The sequence below is a fragment of the Hippopotamus amphibius genome, chromosome 4 (genome assembly GCF_030028045.1).
Source record: "Hippopotamus amphibius kiboko isolate mHipAmp2 chromosome 4, mHipAmp2.hap2, whole genome shotgun sequence".
Classification (NCBI taxonomy): domain Eukaryota; kingdom Metazoa; phylum Chordata; class Mammalia; order Artiodactyla; family Hippopotamidae; genus Hippopotamus; species Hippopotamus amphibius.
This window is the reverse complement of record NC_080189.1, coordinates 156,932,240-156,959,468: the sequence shown is the minus strand read 5'-3', so window position 1 is coordinate 156,959,468 and position 27,229 is coordinate 156,932,240. Positions and strand designations below refer to the sequence as shown.

At 35.3% G+C, this 27,229-nt stretch overlaps 1 protein-coding gene across 9 annotated transcripts in view; it reads right to left on the bottom strand.

The window, feature by feature from the left end:
- Nucleotides 1-27,229, bottom strand: part of PCNX1 (pecanex 1) — a 171,357-nt gene that overhangs the window by 97,497 nt on the left and 46,631 nt on the right. For 4 of the 9 annotated variants that reach the window (XM_057734000.1, XM_057734003.1, XM_057734002.1 and 1 more), the window contains 5 exons: nucleotides 26,759-26,864; nucleotides 22,847-22,892; nucleotides 21,852-21,941; nucleotides 13,281-14,987; nucleotides 3,776-3,908 (listed from right to left, as the gene is read on the bottom strand). In XM_057734000.1, the coding sequence (XP_057589983.1) occupies nucleotides 3,776-3,908; nucleotides 13,281-14,987; nucleotides 21,852-21,941; nucleotides 22,847-22,892; nucleotides 26,759-26,864 (2,082 nt within the window). Of the gene's footprint in view, nucleotides 1-3,775; nucleotides 3,909-13,280; nucleotides 14,988-15,880; nucleotides 15,941-21,851; nucleotides 21,942-22,846; nucleotides 22,893-26,758; nucleotides 26,865-27,229 lie in introns of those variants that run through there. The other 5 variants (XM_057734004.1, XM_057734005.1, XM_057734001.1 and 2 more) reach the window with 4 other exon arrangements.

The following is a 27,229-nucleotide window of genomic DNA, read 5'->3' as shown; positions in this document are numbered from 1 at the left end:
CTAATTAACTTTTCTAATTTAAATGATAAAAACTTATAGTTGGTCTTGAGCTTTCCTTCCTCTGTACCACTTATTTAGTATTTGACACATTCTGCCTTATACTCTTAGTTATCTTTGTATGTATCTCCCCAACTAAACAATAAACTCACATTATTGCTATGACTCTCCAGATTCCAGAGAACACTCAGAAGAGTGTCTTGAACACAGTACACAAACAACAAATATTTGGTGGATTCATTCCTGAGTACCACAAAATGATACGAATTTTCAATTATGGACTCAGTTATGACTATGACCTTATTTGATTACAAGTCTTTCAATCTTATATTAAAAAAAATAAATCTAAGAGTACAGTAAAGCTTTTTTTCCCTTTCCCCAAATGCACTGATGATTTATTTTCATTCCAGTCCATTAAGTAAAGTTCTAAAAGATACCACATTTAGGCTGATAAATATAGAACTAACTCTTAGTATTACAGAATTTTTAAATATTCATCTTTGTTTTTATTTCTAGTAAATGGGAAGAATTAATAAGGGCCTACAAGGCTAACAAAATGGGGAAAAAAAAAAACCTTAAAAAAAAACATTCTGAGCGACTTCCCCAGTGGTCCAGTGGTTACGACTCCGAGCTTCCACTGCAGGGGGCGTGGGTTCAATCCCTTGTCGGGAAACAAAGATCCCAAATGCCGTGCAGAGTGGCCATTAAAAAAAAAAAATTCTGAAATAGGATATTCTAATAAGCATAAAAAATACACGCAAATTTTCTTTGTAAGGAAATGGATGATTCACCCCCAATCCTTGGAGACATATATTTTACCAAGTTGCTTTTTTTAGACTGACAATTACTTACACTATTCATTAAAGTTTAAAATAAGTTAATACATTTTGCTGATATTTATAGAGTAATTATAATTAAAGTATTAGCATACCTATTCCATTTCTTTTTGACAAACAAGTTTTTCAAGTTTTGCACAACCATGCTATCCTATATTTAAAGATGAGATTATTATTATGTAACTCACATTGAGAATACCACTATACTTTACCTGAATATTTTTGCAATTAAAAAAGATGATTTTATTCAATTGGTGTTTCTCCTAATTCCTCACAACTAAATTTTATCTTATTTCTTTCATGACGAAGTCAGCCTCTTTAAGATACGTGCAATCTTTGTACTGCAAATATCACGGAACCTTAACAAAATCTATATGCTGACTGACTACTGGAAGACTACTTTCTAAAAATCTGAATGTGAGCCCTCTGTAAACAACAAAATGTATTTGTTTACAAATAAAAGGCACACAACATATCCTCATATGAATGGTGACATATTTAAAACCTTAGAAAAACATGGAGAAATCCTATGTGGTTGGTTGGAGTTAGAACAGTTCTTTAATATTCCACCAGGCAGAGAAAAAAAACCAAATCTGTCTACATTTGTTTAGTGAGTGAGATCCAAAGAATGAAAAGATTTTTAAAGGCTAAAAAATGGTTAAAAAAAGGAGTAAGAAATATCAACACGGAGTGAGAAGGTAAGCAAAGAACACGTTTACGGCAAGTTATTATTCAAGGGGAAAAAAGAAGAGGTTAGAAAAATAGAAAAAGTAAAATGAAATGGTGAACTCTTTCTGCAGGCTGGGACTACACCCCAAATCCATTAGCAAAAAAAAAGTTACTTCAGGGAGCAAAGGAAATAGAAGAGGAGGACTCACAAAAAGCAAAGGCACTCAGAAAAGATTTCCGGATCAAATGTTTCTTTTCAGTGGTTGCTTTCCCATTTTTATATTTTGAATATTGGTTTAACTAATCCATACTGCGTTATAAATTATACATTACTGCAGGATTAATTAGGAACATGATCTATGAAAGATGAAGTTCCTGATTTTAACGTCAAACTCAGAAAAGTAACTGTCTTAAATCCCAGGAGGAATATAAAATAAAGCAGTAAGTTAAAGAAATAAGGATTTTGCTACTTTCATGAACAAGATTTTAACAAGGGAAGGGATTTATCGCTTCAAACCTACCATGCATTCAACAGCAGTTATTTCACCAAATGTTCTTCCTTTTGAATTTCAAAATGTAGGAAAATAATTTAGGTAATGGTGGTTTTGGACACAGATTAATAAAAGCATATGCTATAATAACATACGCACTGCTTAAGCAAGCACATATATTTTCGTCCATATCTGTACTCTTAAAATGAAGCACAAGTCTTTTGAATAGGTTTTTTTATATTTCTAATTCAAGCCATAGGCTCATTAGATATGAAATAATTGCGAATAAAAAAGCTTAAGAATTTCAATAAAAAATTACTCAGATTATAAATAAATGCTTTCTTAATTAGGAATATTGGAAAAAATAAAGTTTTTTTTTTGTTGTTCAGCATACTACAGAGGTTGAGAAATTCAATACAAATGTACATACAAATATATATGCATGCATATATATACACAAGGGTGAGTCAAAATTTATCCGCCCTCCCATTATATTAAAACTTCTTTTGGCCGCAGTGTCTCATCAGCACTCTCCGTTCAAGGCTACTGTCTCCCCAGTCACTGCTGTGCAGGTGTGAACGTGTTACATCAGTTCATTTATAACTGTGGTGCGAGCAAAACTGGATACCCTACTTGTGATTTGCACGAAAGAAGAGCAGCATGCAGTGATTCGTTTTTTGTGGTCTGAGGGTGTACGTGGTGCCATTATTTATCGAAGACTTTATGAGCAGTATGGAGAAAGTGTTTTGTCGTGAAGAAGTGTGTATGAATGGATAGAGAAGTTCAAGGAAGGTCACACAAGTGTTAGCCATCAAGAAGGAGCCAGGGACCCGTCCACGTCCATGGCTGATGACAGCACTGAGCGTATACATGAAATGATTCTGTCAAATAGACGAGTGACAGTGGATTATGTGGCAAATTTAGAGGTGTTAAAGTATCCTCCCTATAGTCCTGACCTTCTTCCATTGGACTTTCACTTGTTTGGTCCCCTGAAAGCAGCCCTATGAGGATGAAGATCTACTTCTGATAGAGAAGTGAAGACAGCAGTGCATTTGTGGCTCACAGCTCAGCCTAAAACAATTTTTAATGAGGGAATATGAAAGCTTGTTGACAGATGGACAGAGTGTATTGAAAAGCAAGGAGATTATGTTGATAAATGATGTATTTTCTAAAAGTTAACGAAAATAAATTCTACAGCCAGAATGCGGGTAATTTTTGACTCACCCGCGTATATCTCCAATTGACCACACATTACCGAAAATTAAATATTCTAGTTCCATGTCATTTACTAGGGCCTGGTGATTAATTTTTAAGCAATGCAAAATAAAATATATCAAATTTTAGTGAAATAAAATAATCAAACTGGTTTATCAAGCTGATGTCCTCAACAAGCTCACCACTCAGTCCATATTTGTTCATATTGAACACTGTTGAAGGTGTTGGGGAAAGACGCTGCATTAATATTACTGATTTGGAGTAGGAAAAAAATGAAAAGCTGACTTAAGCTTTACATTTTTATAACTGCCCTAAAATAATTTTTGTGATTTAAAATTGGCTAAACCAATCTGATCATTTTGTTTAAATAATGCAACATAAGACATGCGTAATGCAATAAGCTCACAGTCGCATGCAGAGAAAGCCTGAAGAAGCTTAAAGGTAGAGGAGAGAAACTGGAAGAAAAAAAAACAAAGCTATTTAATAAATGCTTTCTTGGGACTGACAAAACAGGTTAGAGGTCTGTTACATGCATGCTAAGCTTGGTGGAATTTTAAAATACCATACCTTAGGGGTGATCCGATGAGCAATGTAGGAGGGGTAGTGTTACTCCCTGCATTGTGCCGGCGCCGTACTGCCTGGCGCCTAAATGTGCTGCGTTCACGGCGAAATGACACTGCCTCCTCGCTGGCCTGTGCTGCTGCATCAAGACAGACTTAGGTCAAACAGGAGCCTGGGTCAGAGACGTAAATAGCAGCTGAGCCTGTCCTCCCCTGATGTGACAGATGAATAGTGAACCTATGAAAACCTTTTGGCTCAGTTAGTCAAGTTCCCTTTATTTTGAGGGTGGGAAGTCGGAGACCACAAATTCCTTTTTATTAAAGATCATTGTTTCTTTAAAAATAATGTTTCTGATCTATTATCTGGCCTTACCATCTTCTCTTCAACTTCAATTTTCTATTTTAAGATCTCTGTTGTTTTAAAGCTTTTTCTAAAAGTCTTATTTAGTTCCATATTCCTCTATTAGCCCTTTAAGTCAGCCTTAAAAGTACCATATGTATTTGTTACTTCCAACTAATGGGAAAGGGGCATTAGTTTCTTCCTTTCATGAAGACAGTAAAAGCAGCAGTGATAGTACTTGTGATGACAAGGAGTCAGGCAGTAAGTTTATCTCATACTACCCTGTGCCACAATTCTGGCAGCATTAAATGAAACTATTGCCTGCTAGGCTGCACAACTAGCTTTTTAAATGGTCAATTCAAGGTAGCATGAGTATATGTTAACTGTAGAGCTGCCATCAAAATTTACCCAATTCCACGCCCCCACACTGGTCCCCTCAACACTAGGAAGCAAATATCAGCAAAATATCAGCAAAAAAAAAAAGAAACCCATAGCTTAATCCAAAATCAATAAAGTACAAACTAAAACCAAATACATAACAATGAGAAAATCAAAACTATGGCTTAATAGAATTACATAAAATTTTACAAAACCATGACTGATTTGGGTTTCTAAAACAAAATGCAAAATGATGTTTATCCATTAGAAGCTAAAACAGTTGTTTCTTATAGTGATCTAAATATTTTAAGAATCATTTCGATTTTGAGAAAGGGTATTCTGATACTAAATGTGAATAAAAACAACAGTCCAGAAAACATTTTTTTTTTTTTACAACAAATGAAAATTCCTTTTTTTTTTTTTTTTAGCAAGTATGAAATGGATTACAAAATCAACAATGTCGTATTTGGACTTCAGTTCTATGACAAGCCTTCTTGACATTTTAAAGGCATTACTAATTCTCATCATTATTCTGCTTAGCAACAGCCATTTCCATCAATTTAAATGTTGATTTTAATAAAGTATTCTTTTAAATGTTTACATTTTTACCCCTTCCCCAGGCTACCCCAGTGACCATTCTTTGTGTAATTAATCCATTATAATTAGGAATATATGGATTACCCCCAGAAGATGTGGACTTCTCTATCCTTAGGCAATGTTTTCTTTTATTAAAGGGATGACAAGCACAGAATTATTTCACCCGCTTGGCAAGCTCTGCCAGTAAGAAGTGTAAGTCACAAATCACAGGTCAACAATTTACATTACTTCTTTCTTTTTCAGCTGACGCACTCCAGTGACGTTCTAAAGTTAGACACCTAAATCAGTTAGGCTTTGGGGCTTTGAATCCAAACCAAATTTGACTCCTGGAGCTAATACTTCTTTTTTTTTCTTTTACCAGTTTTACTGTGATATAATGAAAATTCCTTTAATGTGAAAAGGCTGTTACTTGTGATGTAAAAGCTCATGTATACAAAAATTATATACGATCTGTGAGAATAATGCTGATTAAATCTATTTAGAACTGTGCTGTCCAACATGGTAACCGCTAGCCATATGTGGTTATTTATAATTAAATTAATTAAAATTAGAGAACATTAAAAGTTCAGTTTACCAGATTCATGACCCACACTACAGGCGCTCAACAGCTGCATGTGGCCAGTGGCCACTATTACTGAACAGTACATATACAGACATTTCCATGCTGATCTAGAGAGTCAAGGATGCCTGTTTGTCACTATCACCTACAAGGCATATTGTGTGCTTTGTCTATTCCTGACAAGCAAGACCTCAACAAGGGAAGCAGTAACCAGCACTATCACTAAGAAGAAAACATAATATTGGCAAGGCAGTCATTGGTTGAAGGACAAAACAAACAAGCCACTTGAAAGAAGAAATGAGAAATTAGATGAGTAACTCCACTCATATACCTGACAATGGTTCTTAGACATCAGTAAGGTTAATCCAGGTTATAGAATTTTAAGTCACTATTTTAAACCTCAACTCAAGACTTATTTTTTGAAATTATATTGCAGATTTCCATTCTATTGCTATAATAAACTATCGCTCAGTTTACAGGTCAATTCACCTCTTTTAAGAAACTTTCAAACATTCCCTCTAGTTTTAGATATTTTGTTTCAACCAAAATAACAGTAAAATTTACCCAGATAGAATTTATGGAGAATAACTGAATCCATAAAATGTACTAACATTATTCAGAAGGATTTGGAAAAAAGCAATACAGGATCACTGAATACTGAGAATAGGAGGAAGGGAAATAGGAAACAGGTTTTTTTTTTTTTTTTTTTTTTTACTATCTTCCTTCTACTGGGGACTTAATGGGTTTAATTTTAAATAAAAGCTAGTTATTCCATAAAGACAAAACCACAGTGTCCATTTGTAGCCAAAATGTTCTTTGCCTTCTCTAGAAAGCACTTTTTTTTGGTATTAACATACCATTTACATTTTGTTATTTGCAAAATAACTGTTAACACCATTTACTTAATAAAATAGTTTTAGAAACATATCAAGATAAAAGTTCAGACATGCACAGGACAACATATTAAAATGGAGTTATGATTACTGCCCATGTCATCCTCTGTAATATTCAGGGTATAAATATATAATGATAAAAGAATATTCAATGTTTACTAGAGTCATCACTTTAACAGTACCTAAGACCACACATTTGACTGAAAACACTATGCTATAATTTATGGTCACACAAATAAGACTAAACCGTGCCCCTCTGGAAGGTGCTACTTATATAGAACACCTCCATTTGGAACAGGTTCCGTGGGGGTCCAGGTCTATTAGAGCCAAGGGAAAAAAAAAGTGTCTAAAGCTTAAAATAATTTGCTGTAAGCATATTCAGTCACATAAGTTACTTGATGAAAATTCACTTCCACAATCTAACTACAAAAAACTCTTTTTGAATGCTTTAACTTTATAAAAGAAAGAAAATAACAACAAAATCTTTTAACTAGGGAACCAGAGAGGATAGAGAAAACACTTTAAAACCTGGTTTTGAAGTTAATGCTTAAAACTCAGTATCCCCTGGCAAAGAATAAAATTAACTAGTATAATAACGAGTATAAAATGCAAACAGTAAAAATTTAGCACTCTAGGTACAACTAAATTTTATGCATGTTTAGGTAAAAGAGAAAAAAAAATCACAAACATTCAAGTGATTCAAAAACCATGAATGACAAAGATATAAAATACTTTCAAGGACATCTAATTTGACAAATGTGAATTTTTTAACATTTTTTTAAAATTATAAGAGTCTTGACTTTCTAATTATTTCTTTCTGTTAAAAAGACTTCAAGAGACTGAATTACAATCATAAGCTTAGGAGAGAACTTCAGATAATCTAGCTCTACTTCTGGAGTAGTGATACAATCATTCAATTAAGTTTAAACATTTACTGAGTGCCTAAGGGCAATTCATGCACAAGGCACATATATCCTAAGATATTTTAGATGGCTGTGATCTGATCTGTTCCTAAAGATCACAAAGAAAACAAAATACATACCTACAACCTGAGGAGTTACTTTCCATTTATCTCAACGAGTTAAGGAAAGTTGTACACATTCTATATTGAATTATTTTAACGCACTATTTTTTTAATATGGGGGTATTAATAGACTACCAGTTTGTTTTACTCTGTGAATGAAAACAGGGTAGGCATTAAAGGCACTAATATACTCTCAGGATGACTGGGATGGCACAAGAGAGCACAATTTGATGAGATAGGAGGTCAGGGTTGTTCGTATTGTATCTCAAAAATTGGAAAGTATGAGCAAAAATATGTATAGAAAAAGACACCACTTGACAACGATGCAAGTCATACAGCTGACTGCTTAGTGAAAGGATTTACATGTAATAAGTTACTTTCCAGTGGTTACCTACTGCTGTGGCTGGCCTCTTGTGATAGCTCAACTACTAGTAAATGAATTAATAAAAATTTAGACAGAAGATGCTGCTCAAGAAAGGTGTTGTTTTCAGAGGGGAGTGTCAACTGTAGTAAAAAAGGAGTAAGTTTGGAAAGATCATGAAAATAACAATGTGTTTTGGTACCACAGAAGCACGTTGTTTAAGCAAACACTTTAAAGAAAAAAAGATGAAAGTATGAAACCAATATATATACATTTCAGAAAATTAAAATATATATGCAAACATTCTGAAACACACTGAAATATTCTTCAAGGTAAAAATTGTTTTACTTAAGAATTAAGTTACTATATGAAGAAATGAACATTCAAATGATTTTGAAAAAATAAATTAAAGGGAATATTTTAGTCTAGGCATGAAATCCATTTTATCTAAGCATCTTTTCCCTTTCTTACTTTCCATGTCAGTCAAGAATGATGCTAACATTAGCATGCAAAGATTTTGCTCTAATACAGAAACAAATGTTTATAAGCATCATTTTCTGGGAAGCCAAAGAATAAGAACTACTGCACAATTTCTAAGCATTCATTCTGAATTAAAATAATTTCCATCTACGAAAACATTTTAAAGGTCTACTCTATTTTTGGACACATAAACCATCAAACAATAGCAAACAACGACAAAATTATTAGCTGTATCTTGAGTTAAGAGAATTTGCATATCCTTATTGATACTTTCCATAATCCCAGGCAAATACAGCTGCGTAGAGGAAGTTAAATGATACTCTGGAGTCATTTAGGAACAGTTCCTAAAAGATACATATTAAGGATTACTTACTTTCATAGGTGGTTCCTAGTCTTTTTTAATCCTTTATGAATGGTTTGACAGACCCTCTCTCCTGGAAAACTACACTCAGAAACAATTTTGAATATATTTTCAGGAGATTCACCTAATAAGGGATCATTAGTGAAGAACATATATTTGAAGTGACATATTCGAAAAGGAAAACTTCTTTACAAATGATTCAAAGGCACCAGTGTCTTAGTTTTCATAATAAATCTACAAAGCACTTGACATATTGGAAGCTTGTTGAGTCTGATCATTAACTGTGAGACAGGCCTAAACAGTTGTTATTACTGTTTTACAACTGAGGAAACTGAGACACAGGTTTAATGGCTTGCCAACTATCCAGTTAGTAATTAGAGGTGGTATTAAAATGTAACTGTTTGACTCCTTATACAGAACTTTACTGCTGCTAGAAAGAATGGGCTGATTTTCAGAATTCGATATACGAACCCTTATTTGCCGCATCAATAAAATACCTCTTCTTGACACTGTTTTAAGAGAAGATAATTTTTTCAAGTAACTGAAGCATCCAAACCTGTTTACTACATCTAATGAGCATTATTCTTCTATGTGATTTTATGTCTAAGCTTTCTTCTCAGTGTAGACTAGATATAATGCCATCTTTCCTTAGTCACATACACATTTATTAGTGCGTTATACTGTAATACAGCATTAAGTCATGATACTATGATGTCCTTGAACGCATTAACAGAGACAGTTTGCCCCTGCATTTAATGACCCCCTACCATTGTGTTTTTGGCACTGGTTTGTATGGTTACTCCAGCTTCTGTAGCATTAGCAGTGCATTTCTTCCGCTGTCATCACTGTAACCTCTACAAGCGCCCCTCCCTTTTCTTCTTCTAACTTACCACGTGGAGTGGGAAATCAGGAAAATTAAGTTTATTAGACTTGAGAGTCCTATTCAGTAAAAATACAAAAGCTTTAATTCACATATTCTTGTCTGTTCAGTGGTCTTTGTCTTTCTTTTCAGTGATATTTGGGATCAAATTTACATGTGTGGTACAAATCCTCATAAAGTGTTTATCAAGAAGATTTGGCTTTTCTTTAAACAAAGTGATATTCCCTTAACAAAAGACTATCTTTGGTTCCCAACACAAAAATATTATCGTAGGATCCTATTTCATGCTTATAAAATAGTAACCCAAATATTACTTTTAAAATAATTTTCTCAAACAGAAAAACAGAGGTTAAGAAATTCAGAAAAAAATACAAAGAATAATAGAATGAATATAAACCTTTTCATCTGTTCTGGTTGTTCTTTATAGTCTGTTGAATCAGGCAGTAAATTTAAGTTTTCCATAAGAAAACAGGATACTTTTCTATCATATATAACTTGTTTGTACTTTTTTATTCTTAAAATATTAGACATAATTATTAAAGATATGCTTATAATTATAAAAGAAAAATTAAATGCAAAAAACAAGAGATCAACAATAGGAAATGCCTTAGTTTGAATATAAAACTTTTTTCCTGACTAAGCAATCACAGAACATTATTGACGAAGTCCAATTTCAACCAAAGTACTAGATTAATGGTGAGAAACAATGAAAACAACCATTTGTTATGTGACTGAGTATCCAAAGATAAGTAATATGACATACTGCTGCTAAGGTGAGATTAAATCCATATCACTAGATTAGATGTTAATAAAAATGGTTTTCTTTTGGTATTATGTAAGAAATTAGGAATTCAGGTTATTTCTACTATTGAGTTTCACAATGAGTGTATTTCTACATTTAATCATTTTCTTCAAATTTAAGGACAAGATACATATGAATAGCATAACAGACTGGCCTGTGAAATAGAAACATCAGCACTATTAAGCTTATACTATGTGCCAGGCACTGCTGTAAGCATTTTACATCTATTAACGCCTTTAGAACTCATAAAAACCCTATAGGATAGACACCATCATCATCCCCATTTTAAGACAAGGAAGCCAAGGCTTAAGAAGGTAAGCAGCTTTCCCAGGGTCACGTCTACAGTGAGTCCATATACTAACAAGGATGTATGACTCCATGTCACTATATCAGGAAACCTGCTATTTTAGAATATTTTATTTTAGTACTTTAAAGTACATTTCCTAAGTTCCATCCTTCCACAGGACCAACACTCATTCAGCTTAAAGATAAGACTTTTTAGAAATCATCGGAGAGCTCATTAACACATCCAAATTCATTAGGATAAAATCTATTTATGGTTTATGTATAGTCATGTGAATGGTCGAGCAGTATTCTCTGTTGTGTTGACACACTTCAGGAGTAGAGTATGTAAAACAGAATAGATAGCCAAGAAAATTTTCTCCTAATTATGAAAAAAGAACTAACAATATAACAAATTTTACAAAGTATTTGAGATTCTACATAATTATTAAATAATGGAAACCAAAATATCTTCCCTCCCACTACCACCAATCTTCCAAAAGGCCCAAACAAGACCCTAATAAAATGTGATGAAAACCAACCAAATATAAATTTAATACATTTAAGCAGTTTAGTTTTGTTCTTATTTTTATTCTAAACACAATGAAGCTCACACAAAAATAGCCCCGGCAACGCCTTCCTTTGGCAAAAAATGTTTCTTAACAGCCCACAGATGATTACATTTATTCTATTAAAGTGCATGGAAACTTTTAGTTTATTATTTGTTTCTTATTAATAGTTGATGGTTTTTTGGTTTTTTAAAAAATAAGAACACAAATAAAAGAAAAGCTGGAATTTGGAAAAATGAGGGCTCATCTTAGTCAAAGATTAGCAATGAGAAGCACATAAGACTTTCATACAACTTTTCCTAAAAAACAGAACACCCACATTCCCTATGAAAAGGAAATGGCATTTTAAATACAAAGATGTAAGATTTACTATAGCTCTTACACATTTTAGTATTTATTTATATTTCAACAATATTTAGAATAGCAATATTTTTGTCATTGCATATTCACTCTTAAAATTTATTTTAATGACAACTTTAATAAAAATTAATCTATAATTTAAAACCCAATGGTTTCTTGCATATTGTGAACATATCTGATATAATCTGTATGATAAATCACTAAAAGCATTTCAGATCTTTATAAAAAACAGAGTGATATCCACATCAAAGACTTGAGGGAATTTAATTACTATACTGTCACCAAATGGTTATAATCACTTCAGATATAATTAGTTCTCAATGTTTAGGTCTGACAGACTAGTTTCTTCCTTAGGTACTGAAGATCATTTTTTTACATTCCCATTAGAAATTAGTCTTTGTTAGAAACTATACCAAAAGGAACAAGAGAATGTTTACCACATTATGGACTTTTAAAACACTGTGGGTGAAATTAGAATTCTTTGAGAGACAAAGCATGTTTCTTTGTTTCAGAAGGTTTGTGCAAACAAAAAACTCAGCTTAACTGTCCATAAAAGACTGAATGTTACAACACCAACAGATTATAAACTTTAAAACTAAAGATATAAGCTTTATTAAAGGATATTAGGTGGAGGGTAAAAAAGCCACGCGCTACCAACAGAGGACTTCACTCTTCTGACTCTATTTAAGAATGAGATTCCATAATAACCAAAACAGAATAAGCAAACTATTCTGAGCAGGAGGAAATACAAGAAACAACTCTGAAATAAACAAACTGGCCAATACACACTGGCAATATAAAATCACCTATCAAATTTTGCACGATTCCTCATAAACCTGAAATAAATAAGCTATTATTTTAATCAAAACACCGTCACTGTTATCACAGGGAGCACCATGTATCCACTAATGGACAATAAATGCCAATATGAACTACAAACAGCAATGAATTAAACTTTAATGTGAAGTTACAGAAAGAAAATAAAATGTTTTTAATGCCTAAAACTTGATAGGCAAGAAATAAAACCAAAGAGACAGACAAGAAAAGGGCCACAAGTTTTCAAAGTACACAGTCAGAGCTAAAGTAACATTTGGAAAAATCTTATATAACAGGTTGAGTGATCTAATTCTAAAAGTTCAGTGGCACACACTGTATAAGAGATAACTAAAAATGGTTTGCTGCCCTAATAAAATTCTACATTTTGTTGTTGCTATGGTTGTACACAGGAAGAAGGGGACTAATTTTTTGTTATTCCTGGGAAAAACATTAACAGGTGGCAAATGGCTTAGAAAAAGTGAATGCCATCAGGAACAAACTGATACACTCAAATAATACTAGGGCAAGTCAAAAATTATCTGCACTAAGACAGTGAGGCCAACAGAAGTTTTAATATAACCAGAGTGTGGATAAATTTTGACTCACCTGCATACACTGAAAAAACATTTTCTTGGTATTCACACCAAAACCTATTCTAAGATTACTGTCTCCTTCATGGGAAGAAAGTTTATTTTAACAAATAGTGGAAGAGGAACTACTAGTACAAAATACACTCTAATAAGTACTCCAATCAATAGCACCAGAAATTATAGGGACTGTTGGGTAAACCTCTTCCTGCAATTTACTTACCTCCACTGACTGCATCTTGCTCTTCGCCTTCAGGAAATGCAACCTGGCTTGGCAAGCTATTCCTAGATCGAGTGACTGTCTCTAACTGGGAAGCCCGTCCCAATAAAGATAGCTCATCTAGCACCTCTCCCTCTTTGGCCTCGAGATCTGATTTTGAAGTGGTTAAGGGTTTTATGCTTTCGGGCGCCATCAGCCTGGTGGAGTCATTCAAACACGCTACCGTGCCACTGTCCAGGCTCAACACTCGGGCCCGAGTCTTGGCACTATTTGTACTGGAAGTCCGCCGTGCTGTCCGCTTTTTGCCAGTTCCTTCAGGGCCCAGATGGGCTTTGTGTGTGTGCTCAGAGTCGGTGCCCCTCTCCTTAGGGGCATGTTTGGTCTTTAGGGCGCTGTATCTGCCCTCGGGAGACTGACATGAATGAGAAGTGGTGCTAGAAGAGCTATCGCTGCTGAACTGGTGAGCAGACTGAACACTTGATGCTCTGCTCAAGTCACTTTGGTCACTGGAGTCCTCATCGTGACAGAATATAGCACTATGTGGTTTGGTACCAGAAACACCTCGAAAGGACACATAGTCCTTATGCCGACTTGAATCAAAACTGCTGGCTCTTTTTTTTCCTGTCCGTCTCCTGCCTGACTTATGAGCAGAGGCTGTCCGGTGGATTAAGCTAGAGGATTTAGGTCGTACATCCCCTTCCTTTTGCTTTCCACCAACATCTTTACCAACTTTTGAATCCACTGCAACAGCTGACTTATCACCCTCCTCCTCTTTGTTTTCAGCAGTTTTCCCAAGTGGTGGGTCCCCCTGTGAAGTAAATTCATTTGCATGGGGGTTTTTATTGGCTTCTTCAGATGCAGAAGTGCTGAGACATTTCTGATTGTGCGTATCATCAGAGCTATTAGAATCCTTGGCTTCTTGAACCCCACTGTTCGTACTCACTTCCAAGGCAGTCTTTTCACTGCTAGTCCTTTTGTCACTGGCACAGCTACTCCTGTCCTCTGGCTCAGCACAGCACTCTTTCTTCTGATCACTCTTCTTTCCCACTTGGGGAGACTCCTCGTGCTCCGACAAGATGCTCTCTATATGAGTGGAGCTGGTCTGCTCGCTTTTGTAGCTGCTGACGGTGCTGTGAGTGTCCCGGTCTGTCCCACTGCAGTAGCTCTCTGTTGAGCCACTACTGCGCGTGCTTAGGCTCCGCAAGCTGTCCATGCTTTTGTCTACTTTCAAGGCTTTGCTCTTCCCACTTTTGGTAGGTGGCTGAGAATTACTGTTTTTCAGCTCACCAACAAGCTGAAATTCCCCAGATAAACAAGAATTCTCCACCAAGGATTCTTTGGATCCAGAATGAGGCTTGGAAGATTCTAACTCACTAACAGGATCTAACCCACGTCTTTGCTGATACAGAGGGAATTCATTCAGTGAAGTGTCTGGAAAAGCCACAGCAGAGCTAGAAGTCCGTGGTACACCTCGTGGCCGGTGATCTTTCCTGTAAGAGTGTGAATGTAAAGGGACAAGAGAAGCTACTTCTGTGTCACAGGCACTGGACAGAGACTGCTCGATGTGGTGGTGGTGGCTGTGACTTGGCAGGCTCACTTTGTCACTGATGTCCCTTGGTAAGTCCTGTCCACATGAGGATAAGGACGGCTGAATGGAGATGAAGGAATCATTGGAGACCAGACGGAAGAGCTTCCGATCAGTTGCCAAATCTGTTTCAAACATATATTTGGAAATGTTAACACAAATCTATGGTCTGTTTTTCTACTGCTTAACAATGGAAAGAATTCACAGCATACCATAAATCAAGTATAAACAATTTCTCAAGAAGCTTACTGAACACAGTTGGCCAGTCACTCCAAAGGGCTGGTTTCTATTTCACGGCTGTACAAAGAAAGCATTCTACTAATGGAATGAACTGAACTTCCAAATCTTCAACTGGCCTCAGAAAAAGTTCTATAGACTATCAACAATAAAATAAGAAATAACAAAGGATTATATTTAAAATGGACCTGGATTTCTGTGCAAGTTCTGTCCCTAACTTACTAACTGGGTAACCTTGGGTTACCTTTCTAAGCCTCTGTTTCCTTATCTGTAAAATGTGATATCAATCTCAGTACCGTGGAATAACTGAGTTGATAACACACATTGCTTGGCACAATGCCTGGCACAATTAATGGTAGCTATCTTTATTTTACCTAGCAAAATTTAAAATTTAGAAAACTAATATAACTGTTTTACAAATCCACAAAAACCTAGAGTAATCAGAAACAAACAAAAAAAATCAAAAGGCTGAGAAATGCACACACAAAATATGATATGATGATATAAGATATCTTATTGTTCACAATGGTTGAAAAAATTAAAACAATAACTACAGGGCAAAACACTACATTTTTTCTTTCACCATGGATGCGACAATTACAAAATGCTTCATGAAAAAAATACATATCCCCCCCCATATCTGTAAGACTATTCCTTTAACCCTCCATTTAGGGCAGTGATTAGTAACTTGAGTTATCATACATACTATATATATATATATATATATATATAAAAATATAAGTATAGATATAAATATAAATAAACCCATCTACCCACCTACCTACATTGTAATTTATCTTGAAATATAGCTTGACAACCGAACTGCACAAGAGCTGATTTTTTTATACTTTTTGACAGACAAGGATGGTTGAATCTGCTGTTAGTTCAATAAAAAGAAATATTATTGTCTTATTTGTCATAACTGTGTATGAAAAATACAATAACAGATTCTATAAGTCAGACTCTTCCCAGTAATCTTAAATAATAAAAGCATACATTTCCCCCTAAGATTAATACAAAATAAAATGAACTACTAATAATATTTACGTACCTTAAAAAACCTAAATGTAGATTAGATCTAAATAATTAAAAACCTAGAGGTACCCTCTAGCATGTACCATATAAATTGTGATTTATAAATGACATATTAGGCTTTATCTTATGTTTTAAAGTCTTCAAGATAAGTGAAAACAATGTTCTTTTTCATTTGTCCAAAACTGTGCCACTGTACTTGGGTTCTTATACTCTCTAAAAATCCAAATTTAAAAATTAGCACTGTATTTACTTTTCTGTAGTATTAATTTATAACGTTATTTCTAAAAACTCTTAATATATATCCCTAATAAGCAATTATGGGATAGTGTAATATTCACATTTCAAGGTTATGAATTTTATAAAACAAAAACTTAACTCTGAGTAAGCAGTTGAAAATCACTAATTCTAATATACAACAAGGACTTTAAAACAAATACTACTGATGAAAACCAACTCCTTTCCAAGACATTAATAAAGCAGAAATTTAAGTTTTTCATTTTAAAAGCCACAGCCAAACTTACTTTAATATATGCGCTTTTTTCAGTGTTGCTAAGTAAATACACCATAATAAGTTTAACTTTGTCAGGAAGAACTTCAGGTGGTTTTAGGAAATTTCCAAGTAAACATGCTTTCTTAGACGTTTTTCTTACTGGTAGTAATACCATCAAAGACAGGCTCAAATCAACCCAGAGAGATACTATTTTTCATCTAATTAAGCTTTTTTGCAGTGATTGCTACTAGTAATGTTCAGGATAAGAAAGACACTTCACATACTGCTCATAGTGGCACAAGCTGGTGCAACCAATCTTCTGCAAAGCAATTTGACAATGTGGACAAAAGCGTCAAAAAGTATACTTACCCTTTGTTCAGTAACCTATTTCTAGAAATTTCTAGTAAAGGATAAAATAAGATATGTGAATAAGGTTTTAGACAAAAGTTGTTCATCTCAGGTTGTTATAAAACTCCTTAAAACACAAAACTATAAAAAGGTCCAATAAAATGAGGTTGAATAAATTATACTGTCTAGTAATAACACCATGCAGACACTAAAAATGTTTTCAAAGATTATATAATAATATGAGAAAATACTTGATGTGAAAAAGATGGCACTATATAAAAAACATGACTCCAGTCTCTAAGAGTTAAAAAGAATACTAAGGGTACACGTACATATGTTTGTAGAAACGTTAAAAGTAATATACTATATTTAGCCATAAAAAAGGAATAAAGTCCTGATACATGCTATAGCATGCAAAGTGAAAGAAGCCAGACACAAAAAGCCACATATTATATAACTCCATTTATATGAAATGTCCAGAATAGGCAAATGCACAGCAACAGAAAGTAGATCAGTGGTTGCCAGGGGCTGAGTGAAGGAGGCAATGGGGAGTAGAATGGGTATGGGTTTCTTTAGGGGTTGATGAAAACGTTCTGGAACTGGACAGTGGTCATGGGTGCCCAAATCTGTAAATATACTAAACGCCACTGGTTGTATACTTAAAAGGGTGACTCTTATGGCATGTGAATTGTATCACAATAAAAAATAAGGAAAAAAGTGATACATGAAAAAATAACGACAGTTATCTCAGTGGTAGAAGTATAAATTATCTTCTTCCTCATACTTAACTATATTTTCTAGAATTAACATATTACTTTTATAAACAAAAATCATATCTTTCTCCTGTCTTCTAGATCCCCATCAATTATAAAAAACAAGCTCTTATTTCTCTTACGTTCTTACAAAACCTAAATCTCCTCCTCTGTCCTCACTTCCCCTGCTAGCTATCATCTTATATCTCTGATATCCTTTACAAAATCTCACCAAGAAGTAGTCTATATTCCCTGTTTTCAAATCCTCTCCTCTGACAACACGTATTCTAGTCCCAACCCATTAAGAAGCTTATCCATGTCCCCAACCCCCGGCCACGGTCTGGTCTGGTCGGACCACACAGCAGGAGGTGAGCGGTGGGCGAAGCTTCGTCTGTATTTACAGCCACTCCCCATCGCTCGCATTACCACCTGAGCTCCACCTCCTGTCAGCATTATGGTGAAATGCACCATAATGTATTATGTGTGTATGTATTACAATGGAATAATAATAGAAATAAAGTGCACAAGAAATGTAATGCACTTGAATCATCCCAAAACCATGCTCACCCCGCCCCATGGAAAAACTGTCTTCCACAAAACTGGTCCCTGGTGCCAAAAAGGCTGGGGACCACTGCTCTATGCTGTTAAGTCCAATGGTCAAGTCTCAGTCTCATATAACTTGGCCTATCAGCAACATCTGACAAAGCTGATCACTGCACTCTCCTTGAAACGCGGGGATGCACACCTCTACCTCACCAGTTGTTCCCATTCAACCTCCTGCAGTGGCTCAGAGCTCAACAGCTGGAACTCTTCATTTTTCTATCTATATTCTCTCTTTTGTAGGTCTCAACCAATTTTCTGGCCTCATAATAAAGTTCAGAAATACTTGTAACTAGTTGCTCCATCTTCTACCCAGCCCCAGTACTATACAGAGTTCTGATCCTGGGTAGGAAAGACATGAGTGAGGCTGGGGAGGGACACTGTAGATAATCCCTTCTTAGAAGACATAGAGGACACATCCCTACAATCTCAGTTTTCTTCCAATCATCCTGAATCATGTTGATAAAATGAGTGCCAACTAGTTAACAAACTGCTAACCAACTAACTAAAGACACTGTCCTGTAAATCCAAACCAGCTAGAGAGCCAGAAGAGCCCCAGCTGATACTTAAGCCAGAATGAACAACAGCCACTAGGTGGTGCCAAGCTGTAGTCCAGACCTGGAGGGATTTGGATCAGGGAGCCAGGCTGCCTCAACTCCAGGCCAGTTAACAGTACCGGCTCTCCCTGTTAGTTCACGAACTTCATGTTAACCCAACCCCATATCTGACATAACTGATTGTTTTTGTTGTCATTTATACACTGAAAACTCCTAAATTTAAAACCTCAACCCAGATTTCTTACCTGAAATCCAGGCCTATCTAATTAGCTACTAATTACTGCTGCTTAGAGGTCTAACAGCAACTCACACTTGATATGCCCAAACGGAACCCCCTCTCTTGCCCTCCACCATGCTCTCCCCACGCCTAAATCTGCTCCTTCTCAGTCGTCCCCCTTTCAGTGAATGGAGACTTCATCCTCCCCATTATGTAACCCCAAAATCTTAGAGTCATCTATGACTACTATTTCTCTCACACGACATTTCCAAGTCCATCAACATATCTCTCATTAACATCTGTCACACAGTCCGACTACTTCTCACTACCCTGATCTGTGCCCTGATTATTGCAGTCATCTGCTAACTGAGCTCCCTGCATCCGCCTTTGCTCCTTTTAATAAATTCTCAACACAGGAGCCAGAACAACTCTGTTAAAATGTAGCACAGATGATGACACTTCTCTGCTCAAAACCTGTATAGCAGTTCATCATCTCACTGGAAATTAAAAGCAAAATCTTTAAAATGGCTTACAAGACTGTAATTTGGCCCCTCACTTACTCTGTACCAGCCACACAATTTCTCAAGCCTGTCAGGCATGTGCCTGCTTTAGGATTTTTGCCTGTGCTGCTACCTCTACATGGAGGCCGTCTCCTTCCTCCCAGATATCCTGACAGCTCACTCCTCCCTCTCCTTCAGGTCTTCACTCTCGGCGAGGTTTCCCCTGAACCATTCTATTTAAACTTACAATGCCCACAGCCCCCACCACTCCCTACCCTCTGTCTCTAGTAATATATATATACACACACATATATATACACATACATATATATACATATATATAATTTGTAATAGTATCCTTCCATACTAATAGTATGGAAGTCACAAGGGTAGGAATTTTTATCTGTTCACCAATTTATTGCTAGTACTTAGAATGGTACCAGGCACATATGAGTACTCAATAATAATTGCTAAATGCTAAATACATGGGAAAATATTACATTATAAAACTACTATAAAAGTAGTATAGCATAGTGATTAAAAGCAGGATTTAGAACTAGATTTGAACTACAGAACTGACACTTTGCAGATGGGTGAATTTGGGCAAGTTTCTTATAATTTCGCTCTAAGCCATGACATGGTCATCTGTACAGCGAGAATAATAACAGTATTAACTTCAAACGCCTGTTGTGAAGATTAACTGGGTGAATGCATATAAGTGCTTAGAAGACCTAAACAGGGTTTGATAAACTAAGGCTTGTCCAGCCAAAGTGGCCCTCTGCCTGTTTGTAAGTAAAGTGTTAGTGTAACGCAGTCCTTTCTGCCCATTCATAGCTTGTTTACAGCCCCTTTCACTCTACAGTGGCAGAGTTGAGTAGCTGCAAGAGAGACCACGTGCCAACAAAGCTTTACAGAAGTATGCTGACCCCTCACAGGGCAACAGAATGCACTCAGTGACTGTCAAACATCATTATCTACGTCAGTATGTATCTGCCAGGGTAGATTTGTGTGAATATAATTCCCAACCTGTTCACATAAGGTACTTTCCAGATGAAAATAAAGAGACCTATGACCCACAAAGGCAGTGGCACTAGCCCCTCTGAGATCACTACCCAGTTTACGACACTGATGATTACATATTATAGAAAGGAATACGGTAATTTTCAAAAAGATTAAGTCGCCTTTCCTTTTTATAAGAAAATAGCTTCCATGCCGTACAGTATGTTTAAAAGCATTTTTTAAGGGGAGCACAGTAGGTTGTCAGGGGTGGTCCACAAAAGCAAACAAACAATGATGAGGTACTGCAATTCCAAAAAAGTGGTTACAGTGATAAACCTAAAATTCTAAGTACCAGTAACAAAATATACTTAAACCTGGCTAAAACACTAAATTAATGGGAAAATGTCACAATTCAGTGATCTATTTGTAACTTCATAAATAAGTTTCATAATTCAGTACAGGAAATTTATCACCCTGCCTGCCTACCAAACATCACCCATAAGCTAATAAAAACAACAGGCTTGAAATAGGGAGACAGGTTTCTAATTCAATTCTGGCTCACTGATTATATAACCTTGGATAATCTCCACTTGAAAACTTGAAATGGGTATGACATATCCAACCTTTCATGTTTGAAAATTAAAAACCAAACTTGAAAATGTGGCAGTTCTTAAAAAAAAAAAAAAAAAGGAACTCTATAAACATTTATAATGGAGTGAATAAGGAGAAAAAAATATTACTTAAAACCAACATTTCTATTAAAAATCTGCTACAGGAAGGCACCAAGCTGGAGGCAGACAGTTTCTCAGTAAGTCTCTCTAATAACAGCAAGTTATTTCTCTGTCAAAACACATTGTCATTTCTGCAGTTGGGCAACATATGCAGCAGTTGGCATTTAGAGGTCATACTGAATGGAAAAGAACAGTTTTACGTACTAGGTTATCACTAAGCTAAGCAAGATGCTCTGACCAACTAAAGGGGTAGCAGATTCTTCTCTCCCATCTCACATTCACTCTGGGGCACGTGCTCATAACGTTCTCTGTTTACTTGGCAGAATATGTGTAGCTGAATTCCAGAAAGCTATAAGTACTTATAACACTGTGTTACTGTTATCCTAGCAAATCATTTTATTTTAATGTTTCTAAAAAATACCATTTAAACTATTATAAACTTCTGCCAAAATATGAGCGGAACATTCCACAAACTCACCCTGGTCACCACAAAACACGTCACCATGAAGTAAAATGTTCTTACCTTGTTCTTCACTTCCTTCCTTGCAGAGACTAGAGCTCTGGCCCAGACTTAAACTGATATCATCAGAAGTCTTAGCAGTGTCTGTATCTCCTACAAAGTAAAGAGAGACTCATGAAGACACTGTATTAAAAGTAAAGGCTATACAGTGTGGCATAACAAGGAAGGACATGAGGGAGTATAGTAGATATTTATTAACTAAAGCAGTTTTTGTATCAATGAAAACTGCATTAAACTAATAAGAAGTATCATGGACTATCAGATCACATAATTATTCTCATAGTGCTACAAACCAAATAGAGAAAGCCTCATAATATTAGCTAATACAACTATTTCTTTCAAAAGAAGTTTTAAAAAGGAAATGCAAATTATGTAATAACAACCTGAAACAACATAAAATTCTCTCCCAGGGAAAATTACAGGTATAAAATTATAGGGCAAAAATAATAATGAATTTATCTGAAATAGATGTATTGAATATAGGGATATATAAAACGTATAGGAAAAAAACTTTTCTTTTTTTAGTGTCTTACTGTACCCAATTAAACGTTTCACATTAAATTCGTTTTCTATGAACCTCATCAAAACCCATGAAAATATTTTCCCTCAAGGAAAAGAAGTTTCTTTAAGATCAAAATTTACAATTCTACAATGTAATGGAAATGGTCAAATACTTTCATGAAATTTGGATGATGAAAGGGGACCACAATTTAAATCAAGTAATCTTTAATACAAGATACACAATTTTATCCACAAAATAATTTCAAGAATGATTTTTCATTACATGTAAATATATGATGAAGTTATCTTTACTACAACCAAAAAAGAAATGGAAAGTCAGAGGTAACTTTCAGGTTAGATCACACCTATCTTTTTTTTTTTTTAATTTTTTTTTTATTTTTTTGGGGGTACACCAAGTTCAATCATCTTTTTATACACATATCCCCGTATTCCCTCCCTTCCTTGACTCCCCGCCCCGAGTCCCCCCCTACACCTACCTTTAATAGTTGCTGCTGTTCCAAGACGAGAAGAACCAGATCCAATCTGAAAACATGACATGAAATAAATAAAATGCTAGCTACACCATCAGCATAGACTAGCAAGATTATCAAATGAAATTGTATTATCAAAACATGTTAGCCACTTTTACCAAAAGGCCATGATATATCAGAGCCACACTCCCTGTTTGCTGTGTGCATGTTGCGCATCTAGTACGGACATACGGGGACACTATCCCTCTGCAGGCTCAGGACTGATAGAGCCCCCAGGGCGAGAGCCTCCAACCTCAAACAATCCATGTCAAACAGTCATTGTCACTTTTATATTGCATCATGACATGTTCAAGTTATAAAAAAAACTAGGTGCTAAGTCTATCTGAAATAAATTTAGACTTATCGGGGCATATAAAGGGAAAGCCTGGAGGACAAAACATATTAACAAAGAGCAACCTAAATCTTACTGTCAAATTGTTAGTGTATCAATATGTACTTTTCTGAGTTTCAGACAGAAAGTATTGCTTTGTAGGTTGCTATAACATATTTTAAAAAAAACAAAAACAAAAACTAAGGCATCTAAGAAAAAGGAATTTTTAGCATAAACTCTATAAACAACACTAAAATCTGCAGAGCTTTTAGGGCTTATATTCAAGATGGTATAAGACATTCCTAAAATTTCATAACCATCATTTGTTATACTACCATAAAAATCATAGAAACAAATACCACAAATTCCATGAACACATTAAGGAAACCAAATATAACAACATGACAGTTACTAAATCAACAAGTCTGAGTAACCCTTTTTGTAATCTGTTTTCAAGGGATTCAAGAAGAAAACAGTCAAGAAAATTTAACATCTTATACTAAAATCAAGAGCATTCACATAATACTTATATTTTGCCAAATCTTTCCTTTCATTGATTCAACTGAACAGAAGTATACAATGAAATTTGGTCAAAATACAGGTTAACACTGACTTTAAAGGGGCGTGAGGAAATTTCTTGGTCTGGATGGCAATTAAATGGGTGTATACATATGTAAAAATCCACTGAGCTGTGCACTTAACATGCATATACTGCACTGTATAAAAATTACATGTCAGTGAATAAGTAAGTAAAAATAAGCATACACATATAGGTCAAAACTCCTAATAAACTCCTAATGTAGCCAATAAAAAAATAAGCTTTGCAATCTCTTTTGAACTGTTTATTAAGTTTGATTCTCCTGATTTTTCCTAATTTCTGCTTTCAATTAGCCATAAAAGGCACTGCAACTAGACAGAAAGAAGGTCAAAAAGCATTTAACCACAAAAGAGAGTTTCATTCTTATCACACCTGCTAAACAAATTATAAAACTAACATGTTATTTTTCTACTAGAATAATAAACATGTAACTTCCTAGACAGAAGTTTAAAAACAAGTAAGCAAACAAAAAAACACCACTTCATGCCACCTTTCTAAGAATATAAGCTTAAAAAAACTTTTTTTTTTGAATATGCATATGGTAGTCACTTGCTCACAACCTCAAAGTGTTTCCTTCTTCTCTCCTTAACAAGCTTCCCATTTTGTTCAAATGTTGGACATATATCTTTTAATTTATGAGAAGAGGGCCCAGACTCTGATCTAGGTGTGAGCCCTAGTTCTGGTCAATGAATGTATGGGAGAGTCTGCTTGTGGGCTTTGGGGAAAGACCTTTTCATGTCTGAGAAGATGATGACCAAGGACAACTCTGCTCCACACTGTCACCTGCTTCTTAACTTTTTAACAGTATCATAATTAAAGCTGCTGTGCTCATCCTGCAACTCTAAAGAAAAGCCAAAAGAACTAGGGAAATTCCAACCAACACTCCTAATATTACTGAGCTGCTGAACAAAAGCTATACAATCAGCTCCAAACTTAGGCGACAAACAAATTCTTATTTAAGTTGCCTAATTAGTTGAGTTCCATTATTTGGTGACAAAAGCAATCTTAACAGATACAATGGGTGGTTATATTTTATTCTTCATGCTTTGGTGCATTATTTAAAGTTTATCTCCCCCAAATATAATGGAGCTGTGACTGTTCACATGTGAAACAATAATGGATTGAAAATACAAACCACAGTACCTATAAATAAAAGAATGTAATGTAGTTCCCAAAATGTCACTGTAGAAAACCATTTAATAATATTAACATTCATGAGATAGTAAAGAGAATTAAGTTCCAGAGAGTAAGCATATTAAAATCCCTTTGTTTAAAAAAATTTTTTTATTATGACATTATAGATGATTTTTATTTTATTATTTTCTAACTTTATAAAAATAAACACATTTAGAAAAGGAAAAAATTAAGAAAAAAATGATATCATCATACATTTAGAGGTGAAGTTTTTACTTAATAGGTCTGCATAAACTAAAATGGTCCAGTGTTTCTTCTCTTTGATAAGTGGCAAAGTAAAGTCCAGGAAAGATAATGGATGTCAAAAAAGAAAAATTTCTTCCAACTAAAGAGCAATCAGGCAAGGCCACCACCTCTAAGCACTTGCCCCTCTCTCTAGCTGGAAACAATTATTTTCTCCCCCAAAATCATTAGCCCCTTTTCTGTACCATTCCTATGGCAACTATTACTTTGTATCTTGTACTTATGTTTACTTGGTAACACAGATCATATTTATAACTTCAGTTACTTATAGACATCTACATTGAAATTGCAAAGTCTTTGAGCGTTAAGACCCACTCCACATCCCAGACAAGCAAAATCCCTTAAATTACCATCAGGCACAAAAATATTTAAAGGAAGATAAATGACAAAAGGAAAGACTGGGTGCAGGGGGCAGGGGAAATGGAGAGCAGAAGATGAAAAGGAGAAGAGCAGCAGTGGCAGGAAGGAAAGAATGATTACAGTGACTATGATAGAGCCCCTGTGTTCAAGGACTGCACTATCTAGTACAGAAGACATTTATAAGTGACTATGAAAATGTGTAATAAGGGCTAATAATAAAACATGTACAAGAAACATGGTATCTCTGTATGGGTAGTATCTCTACCAATATACAAAAAAGCCCAACTTTACTTCCCCACTTCAGCTTCCCTAAAGGATAACAATAATTATGTCAATAATTTCTTTTTGTTATAAACAGTACAAACTAAAACACCAAAATCCAAGTAGCACAATAGCTTCTGATATCTGCCCTTTTTTATTCAAGAGTTAATATTTTAAGGAAAACCAAATTAGACGTGCTGTGCATTTAAGTGCAGACATGTATCAATTACATTCACGACGGGACTCCCTCCCTAAAACAAGCAGGGCAAGTTCTAATGGACACGATGCCAAGGGTAGAGTTACCAAAAGAGGCTGGCCACTACTGTGTCCTTTTGTCTGTCCTACCTGCCCCCCTTCCCTCCCCAAAAAAGGTATGTCTCTTTAAAAGTTTGTTGCAAAAAAAGAGGGTTATTCCCCAGAGTCATCTGATGTTGCCAATATTTGTCAGTAAGAAGAAAGGCCACGTTTAATTAAGAATACAAAATATGCAGCTGTATTTAAAGAGTAAATCATTTCAATCTATAAAAAGAGACTGAGAAAAGCACAAGGGATAACCCACCACATCTGTAGGTCTCCATGCAGACAGACGCTGCCAGGAAGGTTAACTAAGCACACGCTAGGAGCTAAAATTCCCAAGGGCACTCACCACGACTGTCTCGATCAAATCTACCCCCAGGCAATGAGTGTGTGCTCTGTGCTCAGCAGCAAGTTACTTAATAATGTGAAAATTCTGTTTAAAATAGCAGTAATAAAAGATGATCAGTAAACAATCAAAAAATTATTAATCAGCAAGATAAACCCAAACACCAACTAACTATTACAGGCAAGAGAACACCTGACACCACCACCAAGAGGAGGGAAAAGAGCAAAGCAGAACAGCACAGGTTCCTACCTGATTGCCTGGATCGAGGCCAGCATAAGAATTTCTTGAACTGCAACCAACTGGGGGTGTGGCCTCTCGAATGAACTCAGACATTTCAATCCCCCCACCAGGATCACTGTGCGGAAAAAATGAGAAAAGGAAAATAACTGTCATTCTGACACCAATGGTTTTCTTTCTGTTTGTTTTTTAAGTTATCATACTTTTTTCTGTAAAACTAAGAGGTTCAGATATTTAATACAGCAAATATAAGAAAAATCATTCTTGTTTTATAAATTGGGTAATCTGAACTATTTTATAACCATGTCACTACTCCAAAATATTTAAAACTCTCTCCCAAACTGTCTACATCCAATCCAATATTAGAAACTGGCCCTGATTACAACCATACCACACTAAACACAGCACGGATTTTATGACATGTGCCATAAAACCACCCTAACAAAGAAATTATCTGCCTTTTGTTTCTGAACAGCAAAGAGA